At 37.2% G+C, this 27,146-nt stretch overlaps 1 protein-coding gene across 4 annotated transcripts in view; it reads right to left on the reverse strand.

The window, feature by feature from the left end:
- MSRA (methionine sulfoxide reductase A) overlaps positions 1-27,146 on the reverse strand; it is a 407,469-nt gene that overhangs the window by 186,035 nt on the left and 194,288 nt on the right. For all 4 annotated transcript variants that reach the window (XM_057720694.1, XM_057720696.1, XM_057720695.1 and 1 more), the window contains exon 3: positions 4,539-4,658. In XM_057720694.1, the coding sequence (XP_057576677.1) occupies positions 4,539-4,658 (120 nt within the window). The remainder of the gene's footprint in view (positions 1-4,538; positions 4,659-27,146) is intronic.

Below are 27,146 nucleotides of genomic sequence, written 5' to 3' on the forward strand. Positions count from 1 at the left end.
CACAATAGACTGAGCTATACATCTCAGAATAGCATTTCATAGAATTTGAAATGAGAATTAGAACCATCTGGCTGACCTGGTCTCCTTGCATTTTCTTCCTATAAATAATCTCCACAGGAGGACAAAAGATGAGAAGTTTCTACAGAGTGTGGATCAGAACAAAAGGAGGTAGTGATAGAACTTAAAAGTGTCATAGTGTCAGGCTCTGGGAGTCTGTCCAGCAGCCAAACCTTATGGACCCATTGGTGAGCCATTAATGAATGTCACTGTGGGGGACACTTCCTCTCCTGGCTGTTACTAGAAGTCGTATGTCTTTTCCACATGCCTAAGCACAACTCCAGCTCAGGTTTCTGAATCACTGGCCCATCCATAGCCACAAAGAAACACCATTCAGACCTTCATACGCAGCCTGTCTAGACACACACCTGCTTTCATGCTTACATGCATAACCAGCAGCAAGCGGGCATGACCAACTTTTGTTAATGATTCTGGTTCCATGGCTTGTGATCATCAATCTGTTCACCAAGACAATACCTGTGGAAGCTCTAACACAAGCTCTGACTTCTTGAAGCATCTCCCAGATGATTGGTCGGGGTAGAAGGGAGTGGTAAAGCTAGCCCAGTGGGTTTTGAGAACCCCTTCCTGAGTGCAAGCCCTATCATTCTGGCACCTGCCCCAAAAAACCCACTGGCATCTCAGGCTAAGGTGTCCTGCTCTGTGAGAGAAGGGAGCTGGCACGCAGTCCAGGTCCTTAGGCTTCTTTTCTGGAAGGAAGGAAGGAAGGAAGGAAGGAAGGAAGGAAGGAAGGAAGGAAGGAAGGAAGGAAGGAAGGAAGGAAAGAATACCTTTACAAAAGACTCCTGGTTGTGACCAAAGTCTTACAAGCTTAATTAAAAACACAAGGGTAAGCAACTTGGAAATTAATGCAAATACTGGAGTACAGACCAGTATTTCTCTCACATGAAACCTCAGCAACAATTACACATCTTAGTAGAGCCTGGGCTTTTCTTTTTGCAAGGCAGACCCCTCCAGGGCTGACTTGTTCAACAAGGCTTTGAGCACCCGAGGCCTCAGCAGGGAAGCCAAGCCAGTACAACCTGATTTCTGTCTCCCCCATCCCTCTCCTTGGTCAAAAATCTTTAATTAGCTGGTTACCATAATTAGTATAGCCAGGGACCTTGTTTGTTCTCCTTCTCCACTATTCCCAGGGATCTGAAGGCTCTACCACTTCTGTGCCGGAGACCTTTCCATCACAGCTTCTCTCTGCCTTTTTGTTTTTCACTTTCATGATCAGAACAACAAAAAAAAAAAGCCTGGGGAAAGAAATCATCTCTCCTTCTGTGTCTGGGTAAGACCCTATAACTATCTTTTCCCAATCAGGAACAAGTTTCCATGACAACCATGCTTCCGGATGCCACCGCTAACTTAGCAGGTAGTGTTCACATCAAATACAGAGTTCTTTACCAACCTCCGTGGTTTCTATACTTCATCGTTGCTACAAGCCTCTAAGGTGCCAGATGTCTGCATGAACTGTATCTTAAAAGGTTTCTTCCTTTTTCCTTGTAAATGTCAGAAAGACCCAAAAAATTGCTTGGCATTTTCCTTACAGTAATCATTAAAAAGCATACCAATAGATTCAAAAATATACAAGAAAGAAAACGTGTGGAGACGGGAATCGTGAATAGAAGGATGGAGAATGGCTGAGCTGTGATGACAGCTAGGTGACTTACACCACGGTCAATGGCATAAGTTTTGAGCTGAGAGCTAATGAGGTAGGGAGATATGACCTTGGGTAAGTTAATTAACTTATTCTCTCTGAGCCTCGACACTCCCTCCGTAAAAAACAGAAACCAAGATCCTTCATGGGGCTGTTTAGAAGATCAGATTGGAAAAAAGCAAAGATGCAAAAAGTGCTTGTTACAGTGTCTGGCACATAGTAGGAGTTCAACAAAGGGCAATTATCATGTTGTTCTTGTTATGGTGAAGAGCTGAATTGGAGAGAGTCTGAGCAAATAAGCAACTGCGATATTCTAATTGATGATTAACATTTTGCTGGTGGAGAGTAACAGTATAAGCATTAGATATCTGGAGGTTTTCTTAGCAACCTTCTCTCTTAGGCTATTAAGTCATGTCTGCAATTACAGGAAGGAATCTATTCATTTCCATTCCTAAGACTTAAGAGGATACACCTGGGCAATCTCCAGGGTTCATCTGAATCTCTCTATTTATAGCTCTGCATAAGCATTTGTTTAATTTTGAAACAGAAGCAAAGAAAAAAAAATGGATTAACCATGAACGTGTTTGTTCAATATTCCACATTCTCAACACCAATCAGAATGTTTCAGTTCTTCTCAGAAAAACAAGAATATGTATATATGTATATTTTTATATTTTCGTTGTTGCACAGTTCAAATTTCATTTCAAAATCAGGATTCATATTGTAACAAACAAATCAGCATGCTCAATATTGAACAAACGCCCATACTCCAACTCCACCCTGCCTTCCTTTGCAGTGCCCTCAAAGAGCTGAGAGGGCCCTCCACAAATAATACCAATGCAAACCTTTATTTTTAAATGATAAAATTAATTGCATAATTTTTTAATTCCATTTCTGTCAATGTGATGGACTATATATTACATAAACTCTCGCTATTAGGAAACTCTTAAGATAGTGAATAAAATATTCTTTTAAAAAATGTGTTTTACAGTAAGGATGTACCTCAAAAAATTCAAAACAGAACTGTCATACGATCCAGAGACCTCTCTTCTGGGTATATTTTACAAAGGGAGTGAAATCTGTATCTTAAAGAGACATCTGCACTCCCATGCTTACTGCAGCATTATTCACAACAGCCAAGGTATGGAAACAACCTAAGTGTCCGTCAGTGAAGGAATAGAGATGTGGCACATACACAACAGAATACTATTCAGCCCAAAAAATGAAGGAAATCCTGCCACTGGCAACAACATGGGTGAACTTGTAGAACATTATCCTAAGCAAAATAAGCTAGACACAGAAAAAAAAAATACTGCACGATCTCATATGTGGAATCTAAAAAAATCGAACTCACAGAAGCAGAGAGTAGAATGGTGGTTACCAGGGATATGGGGAGATGTTGGTCAAAGGGTACAAACTTTCATTTATGTAAGATGAATTAGTTCTAGAGATACAATGTACAGCATGGTGACTGTACTTAATAATACCGTATTGTATACTTTGCTGAGAATTTGCTGAGAGTAGACCAAAGGTGCTCTCGCCACACAAAAAAAGTACGTGAGGAGATGGGTAGGTTAATTAGCTTGACTGTTAGTAATCATTTCACTATGTATATCAAAGTATCATATTGTACACCTTAAATATACACCATTTTTATTTTTAAAATGAAAAAAAGTTTTTGAAAGAGAAAAATAATGTTTTAAATGCTACGGAGCTGGCATAAAGGTAAAGGAAATCCTTGAAGGCCAGAAACAAAATAACAAAACAAAACAAAACAAATTCCAGAAAGGTTATCTGGTAATTGAGCTAGAATTTGCCATGGAGGCACCTGCCTATCCAGGTCAGCAAATATTTTTCTGTAAAGGGCCGGATCATAAACATTTTAGGCTTCACTGGCCACACAGTCTTGGATGCATCCACTCAACTTTGCAACTGTGGCATGAAAGCATTCACAGATAACAAAAATAAATAGTCACAGTTGTGTTTAAAAAAAAACTTTATTTATATAAATAGGCAGCAGGCAGGATTTAGCCTGTGAGCCATAGTTTGCCAATCCCTTCATCATCGCCTGATTTTTAGTGTCTTTCCCTCAAGAAAGTCTGGTATATGACATATTTGTCCCAGGTGATACAGTGATGCAGTGATGGTCCCAGTTTCTTCACATCTCCCTGTACATGTGCCTTTAGGGAATCCCTCCCACATGGACTCTGGGCTAGACCATGTGACTTGCTTTGGCCAACGGGACAAGAGTACATGTGACACAAAGACTTGAAAAGTGCTAGCAGAATGGTGCTCATACCCTCTCACTGCTCCTAATCTCTGCATCCACCATCATGTGAATTCACCAGGGTCAGTGTGCTAAAGACATACAGTCCCTCATCCTCATTACCCCAGGCAAGAGGAAGTGAAAGCCAGCAGCAATAGCCAATGTATGAGGGAAGCCATCGAAGACCAACTGGCCCCAGGCAACCCACCAGTGGACTGGAGTCACATGAATGAACCCAGATGAAACCAGCAGAAGAGCCACCAAGCTGAGCTCAGTCTAAATTGCTGACCCACAGAATCGTAATGTAACATGATTGTTTTAGTGATTAATTTTCGCGGTGGTTTTTCTGCAACAAAAGCTAAATGACACAATCCATAGGAAGTCTACTATCTTCTAAAAACATAATGTGAAAGGCCAGCAAGTACATTTATAGAGATGGGCAAGAAAAGACTGAGAAGACACAAAGAAATTTACTTCCATTTTAAAGATCCTGTCACCTGCCAGCAGGGACAAATCTGTCCTTGTTTCTTATATGATGGAGGAAATTCTTCCTACCTGAGCAGACTTCTTTATAAGTAGGATTGGTAGTGTAGCCTCCTGCATAACCAACTTGAGTTGAATATACTTCTTTCAGGGTCCAGAACTTCCTTTCAGCTCCCCAGAAACAGCCCATTCCTAAGAAAAATATATGATATTGATTAGTCCTTTATCAAAAATGAGGTGGTCATTGCATATCAGAAGCCCTGGAAAAGAGAAGTTGTTCCTATCATCTGATAATCAAAAATGACTCAGATTTTATCTTTTAAAGAAGTAGAGTTTTTAACATCTAAAATGAATCTTATTTAAGGTTATTTTCACAGAATGTCTTTTTGCTTTAGTTGTACAAAAACTCAGAAAGCCTCAAATTTTAATGGAGTTAGTAAAGCTATACCTTTTAAAATAACAGAGCAAAAGGATAACTGCATTTGATGAACGATTTCCACACTCAGTTCATTATGGATTTGTCAAAACATAATAAGTTATAGGAAGAGTAGAAATTTATTTAGTGATCAGCATCCTGGTCATGCTTTCTTTAAAAATTCTAACAAAGGAAGGTAACACTAAATTATTGATTGAAATGGAAAAACTTCCCCAAATCAAAAGATTGACACAGTATTTGATTAACAATTTCACATATGTGTTCAGGTTTTTAAAAATTTTAAAGTCATTAGAAACATTCATGTGATAAATCACTGCTCACCAAAAAGAACATTTTTCTGAGTTCGAGGACCGAGTATAATGAATAAGGAAAGAGAGAGACTGGGAAGGCAGGGACAGAATGGACAACAAATAAGCTAACTCACAAAAATGGCACACCATTTAACTAGCAAAACGTTGTGGTTAGGCACTGGATTCCTTTGCGTGTATGATAAAAACTAAGACCCATCTCCCAAGAATGTACACACTTACACATATTTAAAATGTTGCATTAAACTAAAAATAGAACTACCATATGACCCAGCAATCCCACTGCTGGGCACATACCCAAAGAACACCATAATTCAAAAAGACACACGCACTCCAATGTTCACTGCAGCACCATTTACAATAGCCAGGACATGGAAGCAACCTAAATGTCCACCAACAGATGAATGGATAAAAAAAGATGTGGCACATATATACAATGGAATATTACTCAGCTGTAAAAAGCAATGAAACTGGGATATTTGTAGAGACATGGGTGGACCTAGAGACTGTCATACAGAGTGAAGTGAGTCAGAAAGAGAAAAACAAATATCGTATATTAACACATATATGTGGACTATAGAAAAATGGTACAGATCAACTGGTTTGCAAGGCAGAAATAGAGACACAGATGTAGAGAACAAACATATGGACACCAAGTGGGGAAAGCAGGGAGGGTTGGGGGGGAATGAATTGGGAGATTGGGATACCAAATTGTACACTCTAAATATATGCAGTTTATTGTATGTTAAAAAAATAAAGTAACAGCTCATGTAAAAGTGAAAAAAAAAATTCAGGAGTGTTCTATATAAAAAAAAAAAAAAGAAAGAAAAAAGAATGCAGGGAAGACCAGGCTAGAAGCAAGGTCCACTACCGAAGAGGCAAAAGGACACGTCAGACTACAAACTTCCAAAGTACTTCTCAGTGTAACTTTCTAGGACCCTTCGCACAAAGAAAGAAAATCTGAGTTTTATCACCAGAAGGTGATTAACTGAGTGGAGACTTTTAGCTGTTGTTCTGATTATGCAATTAAGATTTGTAAAATAAAATACGACCATTATTTAGCTACCTTAAAAAAAATAAATAAATAAAATAAAATGTTGCATTACAGTTCCTCAGCTCCAAATAAAGAACCTTTATTTTCTACCATAAGTTCTTTTTTTTTAAGGTTTATTTTATTACGTATTTATGTATTTGCTTGTTTATTTATTTATTTATTTAGGGCTGTGTTGGGTCTTCTCTAGTTGTAGGGAGCGGGGGCTACTCTTCGTTGTGGTGCGCAGGTTTCTCATTGCAGTGGCTTCTCTTGTTACAGAGCACGGGCTCTAGGCACACGGGCTTCAGTAGCTGTGGAGCATGGGCTCAGTAGTTGTGGCGCAAGGGCTTAGCTGCTCCAAGGCATGTGGGATCTTCCCCATCCAGAGATCGAACCGGTGTCCCCTGCATTGGCAGGCAGATTCTTAACCACTGAGCCACCAGGGAAGCCCCCATGAGTTTCTAAACTGTCCACAACTGCTATTCTGTGGTCAATTTCTAAATGTAAACAAGATTACAGCTTCACTCAAGTATTACATGGCTTTATTAAGTCACATATAATTAAGATCTTGGGTAGAACAACAGTTGGCAAATTAATATATGACTCCTACTTTAACAATCACTAGATTTTTATATTTGATGACAGAGCTAAAAGAAAAATTAGATAGAAGTTTACTGAAATTCTTGACACTTGTTAATATACTACTTTAAGAATTCAGAGCTACAACAACCAAAAAGAAATGTGCATAACGTTATACATTATACAAAAATACATTTGCTCAAATATGATGGGAAACATACTAACCAAAAACAGGTTAACAGTTAAAAAATATGATAGAGCCAAATGAAATTTAACTCAGTAAAAAATTACTGTTGTGATAACAATGCAATATGGAAATATGTGTATAATTATATCATAATTACCTAAGGCTAAATTTAAAGGGGGAAAAACATAATTCTATGCATGTTTTTATTACAACTATGAAAAAATTCATACCAAAATAGACTAGAAAGAAATATATAAAATCATAATCATGATTGTATTACAGTACTGAGAATATACATTCTCATTAAAATGTAAAATTTCAAAATATATTTCATTTTTCAAGTTTTTATGTAATAGATTCACATTACTTTAGAAACAAAAAAATACATTTTTTAAAGGAATGCAAAAAATTCAAAGAAAAGATAAGCATATGCATTGTTCAAGTTACACACTGCTGAATACCATTTTTCCTGTTTACAAGTGAACAGTTTGCTGCTAGTGAATATAATTAAATATTTACTGAGTGTTTATAAAAACTGACTATCCTCAAGTATCTGGAACAAGGATTCACTGTTAATTTTACTTCATTGAATTCCTGGGATGAGGGAATTAATTATATTAGTCAAGGTTCTCTGGAGAAACAGAACCAACAGGATTTATACAGATATACAGAGAGAGATTTATTATGAGGAATTGGCTCTCAAAGTCATGGAGGCCGAGAAGTCCCATGAGCTACAGAGTCTGCAAGCTGGGGGCCCAGGAAAGGTGGTACTATAATTCTAGTCCAAACCTGAAAGCCTGAGAACCAGGGGAGCCAATGAGGTGAATCCCAGTCTAAGTCTGAAGGCCTGATAAGCAAGGGGACTGATGTTCAAGGGCAGGAGGAGATGGGTGGCCCAGCTCAAACAGAGAGAGTGAATTCACCCTCCCCCTGCCATTTTGTTCTATGCAGACCCTCAATGGATTGGACAATGCCCACCCGCATTGGTGAAGTTGATCCACTCAGTGTACCAACTCAAATGCCGATCTAGTCCAGAAATCCTCACAAATGCACCCAGAAATGATGTTTTACCAGCTTTCTGGGCAACCCTCAGCCAGGTCAAGTTGACACATAAAATTACCGATCACAGGAATGATGACAGGAATCTCTGGAAAAGGACAGGTGAAAAAAGAGCTGGGCAGCATTACTGAACATAAAAGGCCACAAAGGCATCCAGAAGCTGTGCAGTGTGCCAAGCTGAAGGCACCCTAGCCCCTGAAGTTTGGAAGTCTGTGGGGTTCACTGAATAATATATTTCTCTATCTCAGTGACTAACAATGATGGAACCAAAGAGTACTGAACACCTTCAGTATTCTCCACACTCGGTATATAACGGGCTATTTTAGCAACCAGCCTATCCTGACCATTGTCTATAATACCACAGATGGCCCCAGAGTCTATATCCTCTACATCTTCACTACATCCTTATGATATAGATTTATAAAAGTTAAAATGACCAAACAAAAATTTACTGCAGGTAGAGAGATATTACCCCCTTTTTTGTTCAATAGGGATCAAGAAAAGACCTCTGATAGCAAGGAGAATGAACTAGCTCCAGCTGGGCAAAGGTCTCCAAGGGGGGCCATATGTGGCGGAAGTAATGCCCCAGGGACGTGGTATATAACTAATGTCAAAATTTCTAGAAAGGTACTTAAGATAGGGGTGGCTGTAAGAATAAAACTCCTCCTGGAAGCAATCAGATGTCTTATCTAGTGGCTTCTAGTATAACATAAGCATTCTCTTATTTGGCTTTGAGTGTACATGTGTTTAAACAAAGAAAGGGTTATTTATGGCAGAATTTCTCAGAATTTATAATAGTCTAGTAAACAACATGAATATCATCAAAGAAGTATGTATGCACTATTTTATTTAAAATATTTTGTATTTTAACCTTGTATTATAAATAATCCAGATACAGAAAAACCACACAAAACAAATGCATAGCTCAATGCGTTATTACTACTCAAAGAGCCTGGTAACCACCACCCAGGTCAAGATTTAGAACTTTACCATCCGCCCCAAAAATCCCTCCTTGTATCACAGCTCAATCACAACTCCCTTCCTCCCCTCAAAACTAACCATTGAATTTTATAGTATTCACTTCCTTATGTTTCTTTATATTTTTATCACTCAAGGTATCCATCCTGATACTACAGTTTGGTCTTGCTCATTTTTAAAAATTTGATTATATCTTTAAAATTCTTTTAGTTGACAGATTCCCTCTCCATTCTTTTCCTTTTAATTTATTCACTGAGGAAAACATGAGCACTTGACCTGCAGAATATACCACAGTGTGGATTTTGCCAATTGCATTCTCATGGTGTAATTCAACTTGTTCCTCTAGCCTCAATATTTTCTGCAAATTTGCTGCTGGATCCAAAAGCATGATCAGACTTAGATTTCATCCTCTGGCAAAACTATAGGTGAGACTATGTTTTTTTTTAACTTTTTAAGTTTTTTCCAGCTTTATTGTTATATAATTGACATATGACATTATGTAAAGTTTAAGGTATAAAATGTCATCACATACTTGACACACATATATACTGTGAAATAATTTTTAAAATAAGGTTAGTTAATGCATTTATCACCTCACACAATTACAATTTTTTGTAGTGAGAATAATTAAAATCTACTCTCTCAGCAACTTTTAATTATAAAGTGCTGTGTTATTAACTATAGTCACCATCATGAATATTAAATCTCCAGAACTTACTCATCTTATAGCTGGAAGTTTGTAAACACCCCCACTCCAACCTCTGGAAACCACCATTCTACTCTCTGTTTCTATGAAATTAGCTGGGGTTTTCTTAGATTCCAGTAAGTAAAATTATACAGTATTTGTCTTTCTCTGTATGGCTTATTTCATTTAGGATAATGTCCTAAATGTCTACAACAAATGTCTGTTTTCGCAAATGGCAGAATTCCTTTTTTTTTTTTAAGGCTGAATAATATTCCATTATGTTTGTGTATGTGTGTGTGTGTATGTTAACATATAACATATATACATATACATATACATATCAATAGTACACTCTCCCCATTAATCTATTTATAGCCACTTAGGTTATTTCTATCTCTTGGCTATGGTGGATAATGCTGAAATGAACATAGAAGTGCAGATATCTCTTTGAGACTGTGATTTCTTTTACTTTGGATATATATACTCACAAGTGGCTTTGCTTTATTATATGGTAGTTCTATTTCTAATTTCTGAGGAACCTCCATACTGTTTTCCATAATGACTGTACCAATTTATATTCCCACCAACAGTGCACTAGGGTTCCCTTTTCTCCAAATCCTTGCCAACACTTGTTATCTTTTGCCTTTTCAGCAATAGCCATTTTAACAGATGGGAAGTGATATCTCATTGTGGGTTTCATTTGCATTTCCTTGATGATTAGTGATGTTGAGCATCTTTTCATGTACTTGTTGACCATTTGTATATCTTCTTTAGAAAAATGTCTATTCAGGTACCCTGCTCATTTTTAATAAGATTACTTGGGTTTTTTTCTTTTGGGGGGGGTGGTATTAAATTGAATGAGTTCCTTACATATTTTGGACATTAACCCTTATTCTGATATATGGTTTGCAAATATTTTCTCCATTCCATTACTTCTTCATTCTGTTGTTTCTGCTGCTGTGCATAAGATTTTTAGTTTGCCACTTGTTTGGTTTTGCTTTTGTTGCTTGTGCTTTTGGTGTCATATCCCAAATATCATTGCCAAGACCAATGTCACGGAGTTTTTTCTCCATGTTTTCTTCTAGGAGTTCTATGGTTTCAGATCTTTATAATTGTCTTCAATTCAAGTTAACTTTTGTGAGTGGTGTGAGATAGGGGTCCAGTTTCAATTTTTATGTGAATATCCATTTTTCTCAACACCATTTATTTAAAAGACTTCTCCCCACTGAGTATTCTTAGCTCCATTGTCAAGCATTAGTTGACCATATATGCATGGGTTTATTTGGGGGCTCTCCTATTCTATTCTATTCTATTCTATTCTATTCTATTCTATTCTATTCTATTCTATTCTATTCTATTCTATTCTATTCTACTCCTATTCTATTCTATTCTATTCTATTCTATTCATCTTATTCTATTTTATTCTACTCTATATTTCATTGGTCAATGTGTCTGTTTTTAATCACAGTAACATAGTGTTTTGATTACTATAGTTTTGTAGTATAATTTGAAATCAGGAAGTGTGATGCCTTTAGCTTTGTTCTTCTTTCTCAAAATTGACTTGGCTATTTGGTGTCTTTTTTGGTTCCATACAAATTTTAGGATTATTTTTTCTTTTTATGTAAAAATTACCATTTGAAATTTGATATTGGTTCTGATGTGGAATTACATTTAATCTATAGAATGGTCTTGGGTGGTATGGACATTTTAATATTAATATTAAATTTTCCAATATTATTAATATTAATTTTTCCAATCCATGCACATGGGATACCACTCCTCTTCTTTGTGTCTTCTTCAATTTATTTCAACAACATTTTACAGTTTTCAGTGTAAATTATTTGTCACTTCCTTGGGTAAATTTATTCGTAAGTATTTTATTGTTTTTGATGCTATTGTGAGTGAGATTGTTTTCTCTATTTCTCTTTCAGATATTTCATTTTTACTGTATGGAAATGCAGCTGATTTTCATATGCTGGTTTTGTATCTTGTAACTTTACTAAATTCATTGATTACTTCTAATAGTTTTTTTGGTGAAGTCTTTAGGGTATTCTATATATAAGATCATATCATCCACAAACAGACAATTTTACTTCTTCCTTTCTGATAGGATACTTTTAATTTCCATTTCTTGTCTAATTGCTTTGGATAAGACTTCCAGTATTATGTCGAATAGCAGTGTTGAGAGTGGCACCCTTGTCTTCTCTTGTTTCTGATCCCAGCAGAAAAGCTTTCAGCTTTTCACCACTGAGTATGACATTATCTGTGGGTCTGCCATATTTGGCCTTTATTATATTAAAGTATGTTTCTCTACACCTTCTCAAATTTGTTTCAGATCTTTTATCATGAAAGGGTGTTGAATTTTGGCAAATGCTTTCTCTGCATCTATTGAGAGAGTCATGATTTTTATCTTTCATTCTATTAATGTGGTATATCACATTTATTGATTTGTGCCTGTTGACCCATCCTTGCATCCCAGGGATAAATCCTGCTTGATCATGATGTGTGATCTTTCTAATATGCTACTGAATTTGGTCTGCTAATATTTTGTTGAGAATTTTTACATTTATATTATTCAGTGATCCAGGCTTGTAGTTTTCTTCTCTTGTAGCATCTTTATCTGGCTTTGATATCAGGTAATGCTGACCACATAAAATTAATTTGGGAGAGTCCCCTCCTCTTTAATTTTTTGGAAGAGTTTGAGGACTGGAATTAATTTTTCTTTAAAATGTTTGGTAGAATTTGCCAGTGAAGCTATCTGGTCGTGGGCCTTTTTGAGGGGGAGGGTCTTTTAATTACCATCTCAATCTCCATAATAATTGGTTTGCTAAGATTTTCTGTCTCCATGATTCAGTCTTGCTAGGCTGCATGTTTCTAGGCATTTATCCATTTCTTCTAGGTTATCCAATTTGTTGGTGTATACTTTTTCATAACAGTCTTTTATGATCCTTTGTATTTCTGTGGTATCAGTTGTAATGTCTCCTCTTTCATTTATAGTTTTGTTTATTTGAGCCCTCTCTCCTTTATTCTTGGTTAGTCTAGCTAAAGGTTTGTCAATTTTGTTTATCTTTTTCAAAAAAACCCAACTCTTAGTTTCAACGATTTTTTTTTCTGTTGTCTTTCTAGTCTCAGTTTCATTTACTTCTGCTCTGATCTTTATTATTACCTTCCTTTGGAAAACTTTGGGCTTAGATTATTCTTTTTCTAAATCCTCGAGGGGTAAAGTAAGGTTGTTTATTTGAGATCTTTCTTTTTCCTTAATGTAGGCATTTATCTCTATAAACTTCCCTCTTGGAACTGTTTTTGCTACATCCTGTAAGTTTTGGTATCTGTGTTTTCATTTTCATTTGTCTCAAAATACTTTCTTGATTTCCCTTTTGATTTCTTCTGTAACTCAGGCATGTATAACTTCACTTCCACTACTTTCAAATTTTTCAGTTTTCCTTCAGTTATTTATTTCCACTTTCATACCATTGTGTTTGGAAAAGATACTAGATATGATTTCAGTTTTTTCTTAAATTTGTTAAGGCTTGCTTTGTGGCCCCAACATATGATTTATCCTGGAGAATATGTGTGCTTGCAAAGAATATGTATTCTGGTGTTGTTGAATGGAATATTCTGTATGTGTCTGTCAGGTACATTTAGTTTATAGTGTTATTCAGATCTACTTTTTCCTTATTAATTTCCTGTCTGGATGATCTACCCAATATTAAAAGAGGGGTAATGAAGTCTCCTACTATTATTTTATTGCTATTTCTCCTTTCAGTTCTGCTAATATCTGCTTTAAATATTTGATGTTCCAACATTGGATACATATATTTACAACCATTATATCCTCTTAATGAATTAAGCCCTTTGTCACTATGTAGTGGCCTTCTTTGTCTCTTGCAACCAATTTTGAATGGAAGTCTATTTTATGTGATATAAGTATAGACACTCCTGTTATCTGTTGATTATCATTTGCATTGAATATGTTTTTCCATCCCTTTGCTTCCTACCTATGTGTGTACTTAAAGCTAGTGTGAGTCTCTTGTAGGCAGCATATTGTTGAATCTTGTTCTTTTTTTAAATCCATTCAGCCACTTTGTGTCTTCTCAATGAAGAATTTAGTTCATTTATGTTTAAAGTAATTATTGATAGGCAAGAACTTTCTACCGTCATTTTGTTTATTATTTTCTGACTAGCTTTGTTTTAGTTCCTTTATTCCTTTTCCTCTCTAGCTGTCTTCCTTTATAATCTGTATTTTGTAATGGTATGCCTTAATACCATTATCTTTTGTATAACTGCTATAGCTTTTTTTCTTTGTGGTTACCATAGGGCTTACATTAAACATCTTACAGATATAACAGTCTATTTTAAGCTGATAATAACAGCTTCGATTACATACAAAAATGCTATATTTTACTTCTCTTTCCCTCACTATTTATGCTATTGATGTCACATTTTACAACTTTTGATATTTTTCATCTAGTAATAAATTACCATAGCTATAGTTATTTTCAATGTTATTGTTTTTTAACTCTTCTTCTAGAGTTAAGGTGATTTACACACCTCCACTACAGAATTAGGATGTTCTGCATTTGACTACATTTTTACCTTTACCAGTCAGTTTTATACTTTCATATTAATACATTTTCATACTGTTACTTAGCATCCTTTCATTTCAATCTGAAGAACTCTGTTAACAGTTCTTGTAAGTCAGGTCTAGTGGTGATGAACTCCCTTGGCTTTTGTTTATCTGGGAATGTTTTTAACTCTTCTTCATTTCTTAAGGACAGTTTTGCTTGGTATAGTATTTTTACCTGGCATTTTTTTCTTTCATCACTTTGAATATACCATCCCACCACCTATTGGTCTGCAAGGTTTCTGCAGAGAAATCAACTGATAGCCTCATGGAGGTCCCCTTGTATATGACAAGTCATTTTTCTCTTGCTGCTTTCAAAATTCTATCCCTGTCTTTGGCTTTTAACATTTTAAGTATAATGTATCTCGGAGTAATCTTTGGCTTGATCCTGCTTGGGGTCCTTTGAGCTTCCCATACTTGGATGTCATTATTACTCCCAAGAATTGGGAAGTTTTCAGCTATTATTTCTTTAAATAATCTTTCTGCTCCTTTTTCTCTCTCTTCTCCTTCTGGGACTCTCATGATACAAATTTTCAATCCCTTGAGAGTATCACATAATTCACATAAGCTTTCTTCACTCTTTTTCATTCTTTTTTCTTTTTGTTCCTCTACTAGCTAATTTCAAATGATTTATCTTTCTGTTTGCTGATTCCTTCTTCTACATGAACAAATCTGCTGTTGAAGTTCTCTACTGAATTTTCCACTGTATTCTTCAGCTCCAATAATTCTGTTTAGCTCTTTTTATGGTTTTCTTTCTTAAATTTTTCACTTTGTTCATGTGTTGTTTTCTTGATTGTGTTTAATTGTCTATCTGTGTTCTCTTGCATTTCATTCAATTTCTTTAAGATGATTATTTGGAATTTGTTGTCAGGCAAATTGTAGATCTTCATTTCTTTGCATTTGGAGCTGTATTCATTTCTTTCGGTGGTGTCCTATTTACCTGATTCTTCATGATTCACATAGCCTTACATTAGTTTCTGCACATTTTTCAAAATTGTATTTTATTGAAGTATAGTTGATTTACAATGTTGTGTTAATTTCTGCTGTATAGCAAAGTGATTCAGAATGTGTATATATATATATATATGTGTGTGTGTATATATATATACACATTCTAAGGTCTGTGCATTTGAAGGAACACTTTCTCCAATCTTTACAGATTGAGATTGAGATTGAGAGCTGCAAAATGGTGATCTTCAATTATATCACTACTTTTTCACTCATTAGTTGAAATACCTTTATAATGGAAAGCTTACCCTCAACTATTATGTTGTTACTCAGTGGTATAGTTCATAAAAGAAAGGGAAGATAAATGTCGGATTATGTCCATTTACTTAGCAGTCTTCAAGATGATGAACTTGCCCACTCCAAGGTTGACCAATTGGTTTTTAAAAATCATTATTAAAGCATTTATTTAAACATATTTGATATGTTTCAACCTTTCAATTACCCCTCTCATGTAAGCTCTACTTGTCCTCTTTGGTCAGGGAGAGCCTCTTCAAATTGTCTCCTGAGTCCCTTTCAAAACATTCTCAATAGTCTCTTATTGCTTCCTTGCTATCTGGTATGACAGGATGTTCCAGGCTTGTATATTTCCATTATCCCATGTCTTGTATCAGCCATGTCTCCAAGAAACCTGGTTTCTTTAAATGAGAAAAGGTACCTCAAGACATGACCTGGGTACTAGTGATGCTTACTGCAGAGTGCTCAGCCATGAGACCATGTGGTCTTATCAAACCCACCAAATCATAGTGTCAAAAGAGTGCAACAGCAATCCATCACAAGATAGAAGTTGTACATCTGGAATCATACATAAGCAGGACCAGGTGTCTTGTATGAATAGGTAGCTAGACTCCCACAGCATCCACCAGGATAGCACCAACACCACTCCCTTAGTTCACACCTATGGACATAAGGGAATCTATATAACCAGCTGAAGGACAAGAAAAAGGCTGGATTTTGGTTTACAAATGGTTGGCTTACTACGTACAGGTGCAAGCCAAAAGTACATAGCAGCCACACTGTGGTCTCACTCAGGAATGGCCATAAAAGATAGTGGTAAAGGAAAATCCTCCCAACTGGTGACCTCAAACAGTGCACCAGTTAGAAAAATAGCCCAACTTTAGAACATATGTGATTTCATGGGCAGTAGAAAATGGCTTGGCTGGCTAGTGAGAATCCAGAAACAAAATATACTGAAAGATTAGGAACAAGGAAATCTGAGATAGAAGCATGTGGATGGACATAGGAGTGAGTATGTGCTATAAAGATTTTTGCGTCACATGTTAAAGCTAGTCAGGGGGCAGCCACCAAGAAAGAGGCACTAAACAACAAAGCTGACAAAGTGACCCTGCCAGTGGACATAAGTCAGCCTGTTCCATTGGCCACTCCAGTACTAGCATGATGTGCACAGGAACAAAGTGGCCATGGTGGCAAAGATGGAGTCAACATGGGCACAACAGTGGACTCCCACTTACCAAATTTTGTCCACTATTGTCATCACCAAATATCATCTCCAAGCACCTGATACAGCACTATTTCTCAAGAGGAACAACCAACCACTAGGTGGCAAAGAGGAAACGCTGGGTTCCTTCCATGCTGAAAGGGCTGGTGGTTTGTTCTCACAGTAACAGACAGATTCCAAATATGGGTTTCACTTTCCTGCTTTCAGCCAGCTACTGTTTCATATAACACTGTGTCAGACCAGGAGACCCAGTTCACAGCACAAAAGATGCAGCAATGGACCCATGACTACAGTTTCTACCTGTCTTATTATACACCACACCACCCAGAAGCTGCCATTCTGATAAAGCATTGGAACAACACAGAGGCAAGTTGCAGTATCAGTTCAGAGACAATTCTCTGTGAGGGTACAGTGCTATCTTTCAGAACACTAAATATGCACTGCATCAATGACCCCAAAGATACTGGGGTACTGTATCCCCCAAAAGAAGAATACATGTATTAGGGGAAAAGGTGTAAAAACAGGATTGGCTTCACTTACCATCATTCTTAATGACCCATTGGGAGACTCCGTACTTCCTGTCCCACAACTCTTGGCTCTGTAGATAGAGTTAGAGGTCCTGGTCCCCAAAAGGTTACAGATTCATCAGGGGACACAGCAAGAGTCAAGAGAATTATATGCTGCAGCTGTTGCCTAGGCACACTGGCTCCTCGTGTCCAGGGACAAGCAGGCAAAAAGAGCTTGCCAGGTGGAACTGACCCACAAGCAATGTAGGAGATCTCTCTTGGGGCTTACAAACATTTGGTATTACAAGTTATATAAATTTTAGCCAATCAGATGTTTCAGAATTTTACTTCATTGTGATTTTAACATACATGACTAACTACCAGTAAGGTTAAGCATCTTTTCAAATTGTATATTGGCCGTTCATGTTTGCTCTTTTGTAAATTGCTTTTGTCCATTTTTCTATAAGGTTATCGTATTTTTCTTGTTTGTTGGAGTTTTTATATATTCAGAACACTAAATTTTTTGTCATTTTTATGTTTGTTGATATCTTGTATCTGATTTGCCTTTTATCTTCATTTATGATACCTATTGTCATGCAGGCATTTCAAATTTTAATTATGGTTAAATTTCTCTATATTTTCCTTTATAATTTGTGCTTTTTGTATATAATGTATAAAAACTTCTATACATTAAACTCAAAAAGATAATATCCTATATTTTCAGAAGTTTTAAAGTTTTGATCTGCATTTTAGGTTGCTAACCCATCTGGAAATAATTTTTTCTATGGGGTATGAGGTAGAAATTCAATTTAATATTTTTTATATGGATAACCAAGTATCCAAAATAAATTACTATTTATTAAATAATCTATTATTTCCTCACTTATCTCTAATGTCATCTCTATCCTATATCATTATGAGTGATCCTGTTTCTAGAGCTATCTATTATGTTCCATTCATTTGTCTGTTCCTCCACCAATAACACACTGCTCTTCACTCATGTATTCAACAAATATTTATCCATTGCCTACCATGTGCCAAGAAGTGCTCTCAGCAAGTGGAATAAATGAGTGAACAAAACAAAGATCCTAACCTCTCATAGAGCTTACACTCTAGTGGCAAAAGACAGATAATATACACTAAAAATAATAAATAAGCATACGATATAGCAAGTTAGAGGTTAAAGATCTATTTACGAGAAAAGAAAGGTAGAACAGAATCAGAGGGAACAGAAGTGCTGGGGAAGGTGCAGTGTTACCTAAGGTTTCAGGGTGGACCTCAAAGGGATAGTGACTTCAATAAAGACTTAAAGCAGTAAGGAGGTCACCCATTCAGTTATCTTGGGTATGTGGTGTTCCAGGTAGGAAAAAAGCATCACTACAAAGGTACCAAGAACATGCCTGCTACAATGAAGTGGCAGGAAAGAAGACAGGATGGAGTGAGCAGGAGGAAGCAGTGAGATAGATCAGGGAAGCCAGACTGCGTAGGGCCTTGGGGGCTACTGTAAGGACTTTGGATTTTACTTTGAGTGAAATGGATAGCCATGGCTGAGTTCTGGGCAGGAGAGGGGAATGACATAACTCATGTTTTCTGAGGTTCACTCTGGCTGTTCTCTGCTGAGAACAGACTGGAGTGGACCTACCGCAGAAGCAGGGAATGGTTAGGAAATGACTGTTATAGTCCAAGTGAGAGATAACAGTGGGTCAGACCTGGCAATAGCAGGGAAAGTTAAATGTCATGATCAGATTTGGGACACATTTTGTAGAATCAAAAGGATTTCCTGACAAATTGAAGGCAGGGTTTGAGAGAAGCAGAGAGACAGGATGATTCTGATTTTTTAAGTTTTATATCTTCCTGTCCAATTATTATTCTCCTTCTTTTATCTCATTTTATTGCATTGGTTAGGACCTTCCACACAATGTTGAATAATAGGGTGATGGTGGGAAGCTCTGCCTCATCCTAATGTTAGAGAAAATGCTCCAATAAGGATGAGGTTTGCTGTAGGTTTTCAGCAGATACTCTCGGGTTAGGAAAGTTTCCTTCCATTCCTAGTTGTAAAGAAAGAGCTTTTTGCCATGAATGAGTTTTGAGTTTTAACAATGTTTGGATTCTTTTGAGATGATCATGGGGTTTCCAAATCCTGAAATCTCTTAAAGTAATATATTACATTTATAAAATTTTCTGAACCATCCTTCAATAAACCTTACCTACTCATAATGCATTTTAATACTGAAGAATTACTTTTGCTAATACATTATTTCAATTTTTTTCATTTATGTTCATAAGGAAAATACATTATAATTTTATTTCCTTGTACTATCTTGTCCAGAATTAGAATCAAGGTTCTATTGACCTCATAAAATGGACTGGTTAACATTTCATCTTTCCTTTTTTTCTCCTATGTAATGCTGCATTCAAAAAATTTATTTGTTCCTTAGAGTTACAATAAAACTTTCTGAACCACCTAGACCTTGTATCTTTGGAGAGGAGAGGGAGGGATTAGGAAAAACTTTGTCTCATTGTTACGTGTTTATTCAAGTTTTCCGATTTCTATTTCTGTTTTTAGACGTTTTTATCACAGAAGAAACCTTGGCTTTCACTGATCCTCCTTTTTGTTTGTTTGTTTGTTTTCTATGTCTGCTCTTTCTTTTTATTATTATCTTGCACACTTTACTTTTAGTCTGTTCCTTTCCTGCCTTCTTGATATGAATACTTAGCTTATTTATTTTCAAGTGTTCTTGTTTTCTGATAAATGTATTTAAGGCTATACATTTTCCTCTGAGTTTTGCTTTAGCTACATCCCACGTATTTAAACATGTGGTACTTTCCTCTTCATTCTTTTCTAAATATTTTATAATTTCCAAGTTATTTCCTTTTAACTCAAGTATTAGTTAAGGGTATACAATTTAGTTTTCTAATATATGGCCTGTTTCTTACACTATCTTTTCATTTTGATGCAATTTTATTGCATTGTACTTAGAGAACATGGTCTTTATTGTGTTCTTTTGAAATCTGCTGAGACTTATTTTGTGCCCTACTGCAAGAGACAGGTGAACCTTGGAGTCCTAGAGCATAAGAGGTGTCTTTTGCAGAATATAACCAAATTGCTCTTTAAAGAATATTTTACCGCTATGGAGAACAGTATGGAGGTTCCTTGAAAACCTAAAAATAGAACTACCATATGACCCAGCAATCCCACTACTGGGCATATACCCAGAGAACACCATAATGCAAAAAGACACATGCACTCCAATATTCATTGCAGCACTATTTACAATAGCCAGGATGTGGAAGCAACCTAAATGTCCCTCAACAGATGAATGGATAAAGAAGATGTGGTACATATATACAATGGAATATTACTCAGCTGTAAAAAGCAATGAAACTGGGCCATTTGTAGAGACATGATGGACCTAGAGACTGTCATACAGAGTGAAGTGAGTCAGAAAGAGAAAAACAAATATCGTATATTAACACATATATGTGGAATATAGAAAAATGGTACAGATCAACCAGTTTGCAAGGCAGAAATAGACACAGATGTAGAGAACAAACATAGGGACACCAAGTGGGGAAAGTGGGGGGGGGGGTTGGGGTTGGGGTGGGATAAATTGGGAGATTGGGATCGCCATACATACATTACTAATAAGAAAAAAATATCAAATTGTATGCTTTAAATATATGCAGTTTATTGTATGTCAATTGTAGCTCAATAAAAGTTCTGAAAGAAAGAAGGAAGGAAGGAAGGAAGGAAGGAAGGAAGGAAGGGAGGGAGGGAGGGAGGGAGGGAAGGAAGGAAGGAAGGAAGGAAGGAAGGAAGGAAGGAAGGAAGGAAGGAAGAAAAAGAAAGAAAGAAAGAAAGAAAGAAAGAAAGAAAGAAAGAAAGAAAGAAAGAAAGAAAGAAAGAAAGAAAGAAAGAAAGGAAAGAGAAAGAAAGAAAGAAAAAGAAAGAAAGAAAGAAAGAAAGAAAGAAAGAAAGAAAGAAAGAAAGAAAAAGAAAGAAAGAAAGGAAAGAGAAAGAAAGAAAGAAAAAAAGAAAGGAAGGAAGGAAGGTAAATGGTTAATAAAAAAAAGAATATTTTATCTCAAGGTGACACTGATGTTAGTAGCCTACAGATTGGTGTTTGGAAGTCATGGATTCAATTAATTTACTTGTCACCACCACCACTACTCCAGAACCTCTGAAAGACATGTGCATTCAGTAGAATAAAGTTTTGAATTGAATGGAAAAAAATCCAAATTTACATCATAAATTAAACACATAAGAGATTTTAAAGAACATAGCAGAATTACAACTTTGTCACTGTATCAGATTTACACTTTTTGGCACAATCACTTAAAAGTGTTACCTGATAAAAATTTTCCAAAAGTTCTGCTGGATTTTTTAAAATTTAGAGTTACTTTTAGATTCCTGCATTTTTACTCAAACTTTTTATCTGTTCTTATCTACTCAAATTATTTCTCATGAATATTATCTGTAGCTATGGGATTTTTTAATACTTGTAGGAATTACTTTACTTTCCCTTAGCATTTATGATACTCAGCTGAAATCCTCAGAAAGAACTTTAAAGAAACTTCAAATTTTCATAAAGCCCTTTGCATTCACACTGCAATCTGTGATCTGATAATGACGATCTGTGATTGTTGAAATGCTATTTTTCTAAAAATAAATGAGAAGCTGACCACTACAACTCTGGCACTCTCGAAGGTAGTCTTACTTACCTGCCCCAGGACCCTGCATAAACTGGCTAGAACAAGTTCCACTCCCTAGTATATTCCACACTCTGCTCACTAGCACGCCCCCTTCTCCTTCTCTGCCTGCGAGGGGTGTCACTGAATAACAGCCCTCAGACATCAGGTGAGTTAGGAAGGGTGCTCCATCCTATCAGAGTGCAAACCAAAAGGGAGGCTGGGCTTTCAACAGTACATGTGCAGTCACCCATGTTTTTTTCACATTGTATCCAAACTTTTTCCTCTCTTCCAGCTCTTTTCCGCACTTTTAGACTTTACTCAGAACACAGCCGTGTTCACAATCATTTTCAAGGCTACCTCCATGACTAGGATCCCAGAAAGGTAGACAGGATAGAGTGACACAGCCATCCCACTTCTGAGATCACACACTCCCCTTCCCCCACAACTCCTTTATAGTTTGACAGCTCAAGCTCACAAAGTCACTTTGCCCATTTTAACTTGCTGTAAGGTACACATTTACATTTTCCTTTTTATGCCTTTAAAGCAGACTTTTTCTATATAGTTCAAACCACATATTATCTATTTGGAAATGGCTTTTAACCCATAGGTCGAACCCCTGACCATCCACATGAGAAAGCTTTATTAGAAAGACGCATTTCCAACTCCCTGCTGGGTATATCCACCTAGAAGGCTCCCTGACACCTTGAATTCAAAATATCTAATACCTAATTGAGCAACCAACCCAACATCTTCTTCTGATCTCTCTGTTTTAATTACACTGGAATTTTCCCAGACCCTTAACAGGAAAGGTGGGAGTCACCGTTTTTCTTCCTTTTTATTTTTCTCAGCCTCAAGAGTCTCCTGGTGTCCAGTCCCTCATATTCTCAGCCCTTTCCCATCACCACCCTAGTTCCTGGCAGTTGCTACCTCTTCAACTATCCTCCCAGCTCAGCTTTGCTCCCTCACTCCCACCCACTGCTTTCAGGTCAATTTCCATCAGAGACACTTTCAAACTTGAGCTTTAAAACCATTAGTAGATAACATGCAAGAGTCTTAAGCATTAATAACACCTTTTAATCCTATGATTCTACTCCTATGAAGCAGCTGCAGGAAATATTTTTCAATTGGCAAATACTGATTTTCCAGAAATATTTTAACAGCATTATTTATAATAATAAAAAATTTTAAACAACCTAAATATTCAAAAGTAGAGAAAGTATTTAATAAGTGATGGTTCACCCATAACTTGGAGTAGAGTATTATATATCCATTTTTCTAAGATTATCTGATTACATGCAAAAATATCTAAAATAATGTTAATGAGGAAAAAGAAAAATATTAAACGGTATGAAGAACATGTTCATGTATTGTTTAGTCTGTTTACACTTTGACAAACAGACTCAAGGAGAATAAATCAAAATGTTAATAGTGGTTATTAACTCTGAGTAAGATTACGGGTGACTTTTATTTTCTTCTTTATAGCCTTCAGTATTTTCCAAATTTCTGCAAGAAGTATATACTCCAATTGTCCAAATCAAAAAGAAGTTTCTTTTTTAATGTTTACACAGATTGATTGATAGACAGTCTGGAAGGAAATGCAATAAAATATTACAATAATAGCTGCCTCTGGTTGCTCTCTTTTGTGTTTTTATATGCTTTCCAAATTTTCTCTATTGCGCATGTGTCACTTTTATAACCAACACAATTAAGGTGGTTGTTAAAGTTGTAATACCCATATCCTTTCCTCAGCCAAACCAGAACACTCAGTGCCATTCCACCCTCCCTGGCCATCATGTTACCCACTCACGCCCTCCATCTTCCACCTACCTCCACCTTGGAAACCCCGCTGACCCACCCTGAATAATTTCAGACATCACCTTCTCCCTAAGTCTTTCCAGAATGCCATTCCAACACAAAGTGTCTCTTCTTGGAACCCCAAGGCATGTCCAAGCCTCTGTACTCAGCCATTTACAAGGCCTGCCCGATGGGATGACTGTTGGCTCCCTGCACTGTGAGCTAAGAGCACAGGGCCCGCCTCTCTGGGCCTGGTTTTCCCTCTATGGCCTATCATAGCAACTTGCATGTATTAGGCTGCTGGCCGGGAGGATGGGGGTGGGCTGGGGTATATCTAATGAACTGAACTGGAATTCTTTGAAAATTTAATGGACCATCTTTTATAATTATGGTGGACTTTATAATGGAGGTATTCCTAGAAACCACAGTGCCAGTTTATGGAGAGCTCAGATCTTTTTTTGAGGCTTCTAAAGTGGAAACTCAATGATTATATGGATGGAAAATACAGTGCTGAACAGAAAGAAAAAAAGTTCTCATTTTACTTGTCTCTTCGCTCTACCAAATTCCTGGGTTGTTGGAGACATGAATTCATATTGTGGTCCGTTTGGCCCGGCCTACATGCTGAAACACTCACTACCTGTGTGGCCTGAGGGAAGCTCTCTATACTCTTTTTTTTTCCCTTTTCTTTTTCTGTTTAATTGAAGTATAGTTGATGTATAATATTATATAGGTTATAGCCGTACAATATAGTGATTCACAATTTTTAAAGGTTATACTCCATTTATAGTTACTATAAAATGTTGGCTGTCTCTCCTGTGTTGTAGCCCTGTACTCTTCAAGTCTTAGTTTTCTCATCCATAAACTAAGAATAGAAATAGAACTAATCGCAGAGTCACTGAAAGGATTTCATGAATAACACAGAAAAAGTGTGGAGCGTACAGTAGGTACTCAAAAGTATGTATTTCTATTCTCTTCTCTCGCTTTCCCTGCTTGCTCCACCTTCTCCCTCCCAACATACACGTGCACACACTCAACACTCCCTCTCTCAGTCCACACAAGGTCAGAGCTGCTTCTCCTGTCATCTTTGGCCTCTGAGATGTCACACTGTCCTGTGAGAGAACCCACAAGCCATTCCCTCTGTCCTCAAATAAACAGAGCACTTTGTGGTCTCATACACTGCCTCTCTGGATTCTGCCAGAACTCTCAGAAACTCTCTGAGCCAGTTTCTCCATTTCCTGAGCACATTAACTATCTGGTTACCATTCAATTCAGACATCCCTTCTCTAACAGCTACTTCTCAGCCCATCACCAGATCTTCACATCTCTGCCTTCTCACTGCCTCCTCACTGCCTCCTTCCTGCCTAATGTCCCCAGCCAGGTCTTTGTCACCCCAGACCTACAAAGAACATTGGCCTCAAACAGGGACACTGTGAGTGGTGTGCCTCTTGGCCACTCACAGGGATATCTTAAGTCTCAATGTGTCACCTGAAAAATGAGTAGAACTAAGTTATTTCTTTTTTTTGTTTGTTTTTTAATTTTTAATTTTTTACAATAAACTGCATATATTTAGAGTGTACAATTTGGTATCCCAATCTCCCAATTCATTCCCCCCGCAACCCTCCCTGCTTTCCCCACTTGGTGTCCATATGTTTGTTCTCTACATCTGTGTCTCTATTTCTGCCTTGCAAACCAGTTGATCTGTACCATTTTTCTATAGTCCACATATATGTGTTAATATACGATATTTGTTTTTCTCTTTCTGACTCACTTCACTCTGTATGACAGTCTCTAGGTCCATCATGTCTCTACAAATGTTCCAGTTTCATTGCCTTTTACAGCTGAGTAATATTCCATTGTATATATGTACCACACCTTCTTTATCCATTCATCTGTTGATGGACATTTAGGTTGTTTCCACATCCTGGCTATTGTAAATAGTGCTGCAATGAACACTGGAGTGCATGTGTCTTTTTGAATTATGGTTAGAACCAAGTTATTTCTAACAGCTTGGTCATTGAATGGTCTGAGGGCTCTCTGGAGAGAATGAGAGGAAGAATTGAAATCAGTTTTCCTCTTTTCTTCTTCTCCTCAGCTTTAATTGTGACTTCGTGACTATAATCGGTGAGCAAATAAAGTTTTTCCTACAAACAGTACAAAACCTGGTATCCTTTTCATTATGAGATAAGAAGAAAAAGGAAGAAAGGGAAGGGAAGGGCTTCCTAGGTGGCGCAGTGGTTAAGAATCCGCCTGCCAATGCAGGGGACACAGGTTCGATCCCTGCTCCAGGAAGATCCCACATGCCGCAGAGCAACTAAGCCCATGCGCCACAACTATTGAGCCTGAGCTTTAGAGTCCGTGAGCCACAACTATTGAGCTCATGTGCTGCAACTACTGAAGCCCACGCGCCTATAGCCCGTGCTCCGCAACAAGAGAAGCCACAGCAATGAGGAGCCCGTGCACCACAACGAAGAGTAGCCCCCACTCACTGCAACTAAAGAAAGCCCGCGCACAGCAAAAAAGACCCAACACAGCCAATAAAATAAATAAATAAAAGAAAGAACGAAAGGAAGAAAGAAAAGAAAGGGAAGGGAAAGGTACAAAGTAGTTTATATTTATTGAATGCTGCTGGGGGCCACACATTGTACGAGTATCTTTGTATACACAGAATCTCTCGATAACACTACCAGGAAGATGGCATTAGCCCCACTTTAAGGATCAGAAAATGGAGATTCAGAGAGGTTAGGTCACTTGCCCAAAGACAGGGAACCAAAGCAGACCTAGGATTTCAACTCAGGCATGCCTGGGATTCAAAGCCAGTGCTCTTTCCACTGTGCCACACTGCATCCCTAGCAACAACTTTGGAAGCTGGTCTGCGTGGAAGGATGTGGAGGAGCCTGAATTAAGAGCCTCCTGGTTACAGATGCAGGGTTTGAAGGGTGATTCTGTTGCATAATGTTATCCATTGCAGAGAACTCAGTGACACCTGGTAAATAAAAGGCAGTTCACGTGGATCTTGTGAAAACAGCATGGTTTTATGGAGCACTCTGCTGGAATTACTTTTTCTGTAATGGGATCTAACTGGATATAAATAAAGTATACAGAGTCAATAGCAAAGGCATAGTGCACTACTCCCAACACTTTCCCAAGGTGCTCCTTTCCATGGCTCCCTGTCCTCTTTAAAGGCACAGGGTGACATCCAGATGGTATCACTGTGATGATGTCACATCTGGTCCAGATGAGAGCTCCCATCAGGGCAAGAAACTGAAACCCAACCTCCAGCCTCAATCAGACAAGTGTGAGCCCTTTATCAGAAGGGGGAAGCTGGGCAGAGATGA

This window comes from Hippopotamus amphibius, chromosome 2 (assembly GCF_030028045.1).
Source record: "Hippopotamus amphibius kiboko isolate mHipAmp2 chromosome 2, mHipAmp2.hap2, whole genome shotgun sequence".
Classification (NCBI taxonomy): Eukaryota; Metazoa; Chordata; class Mammalia; order Artiodactyla; family Hippopotamidae; genus Hippopotamus; species Hippopotamus amphibius.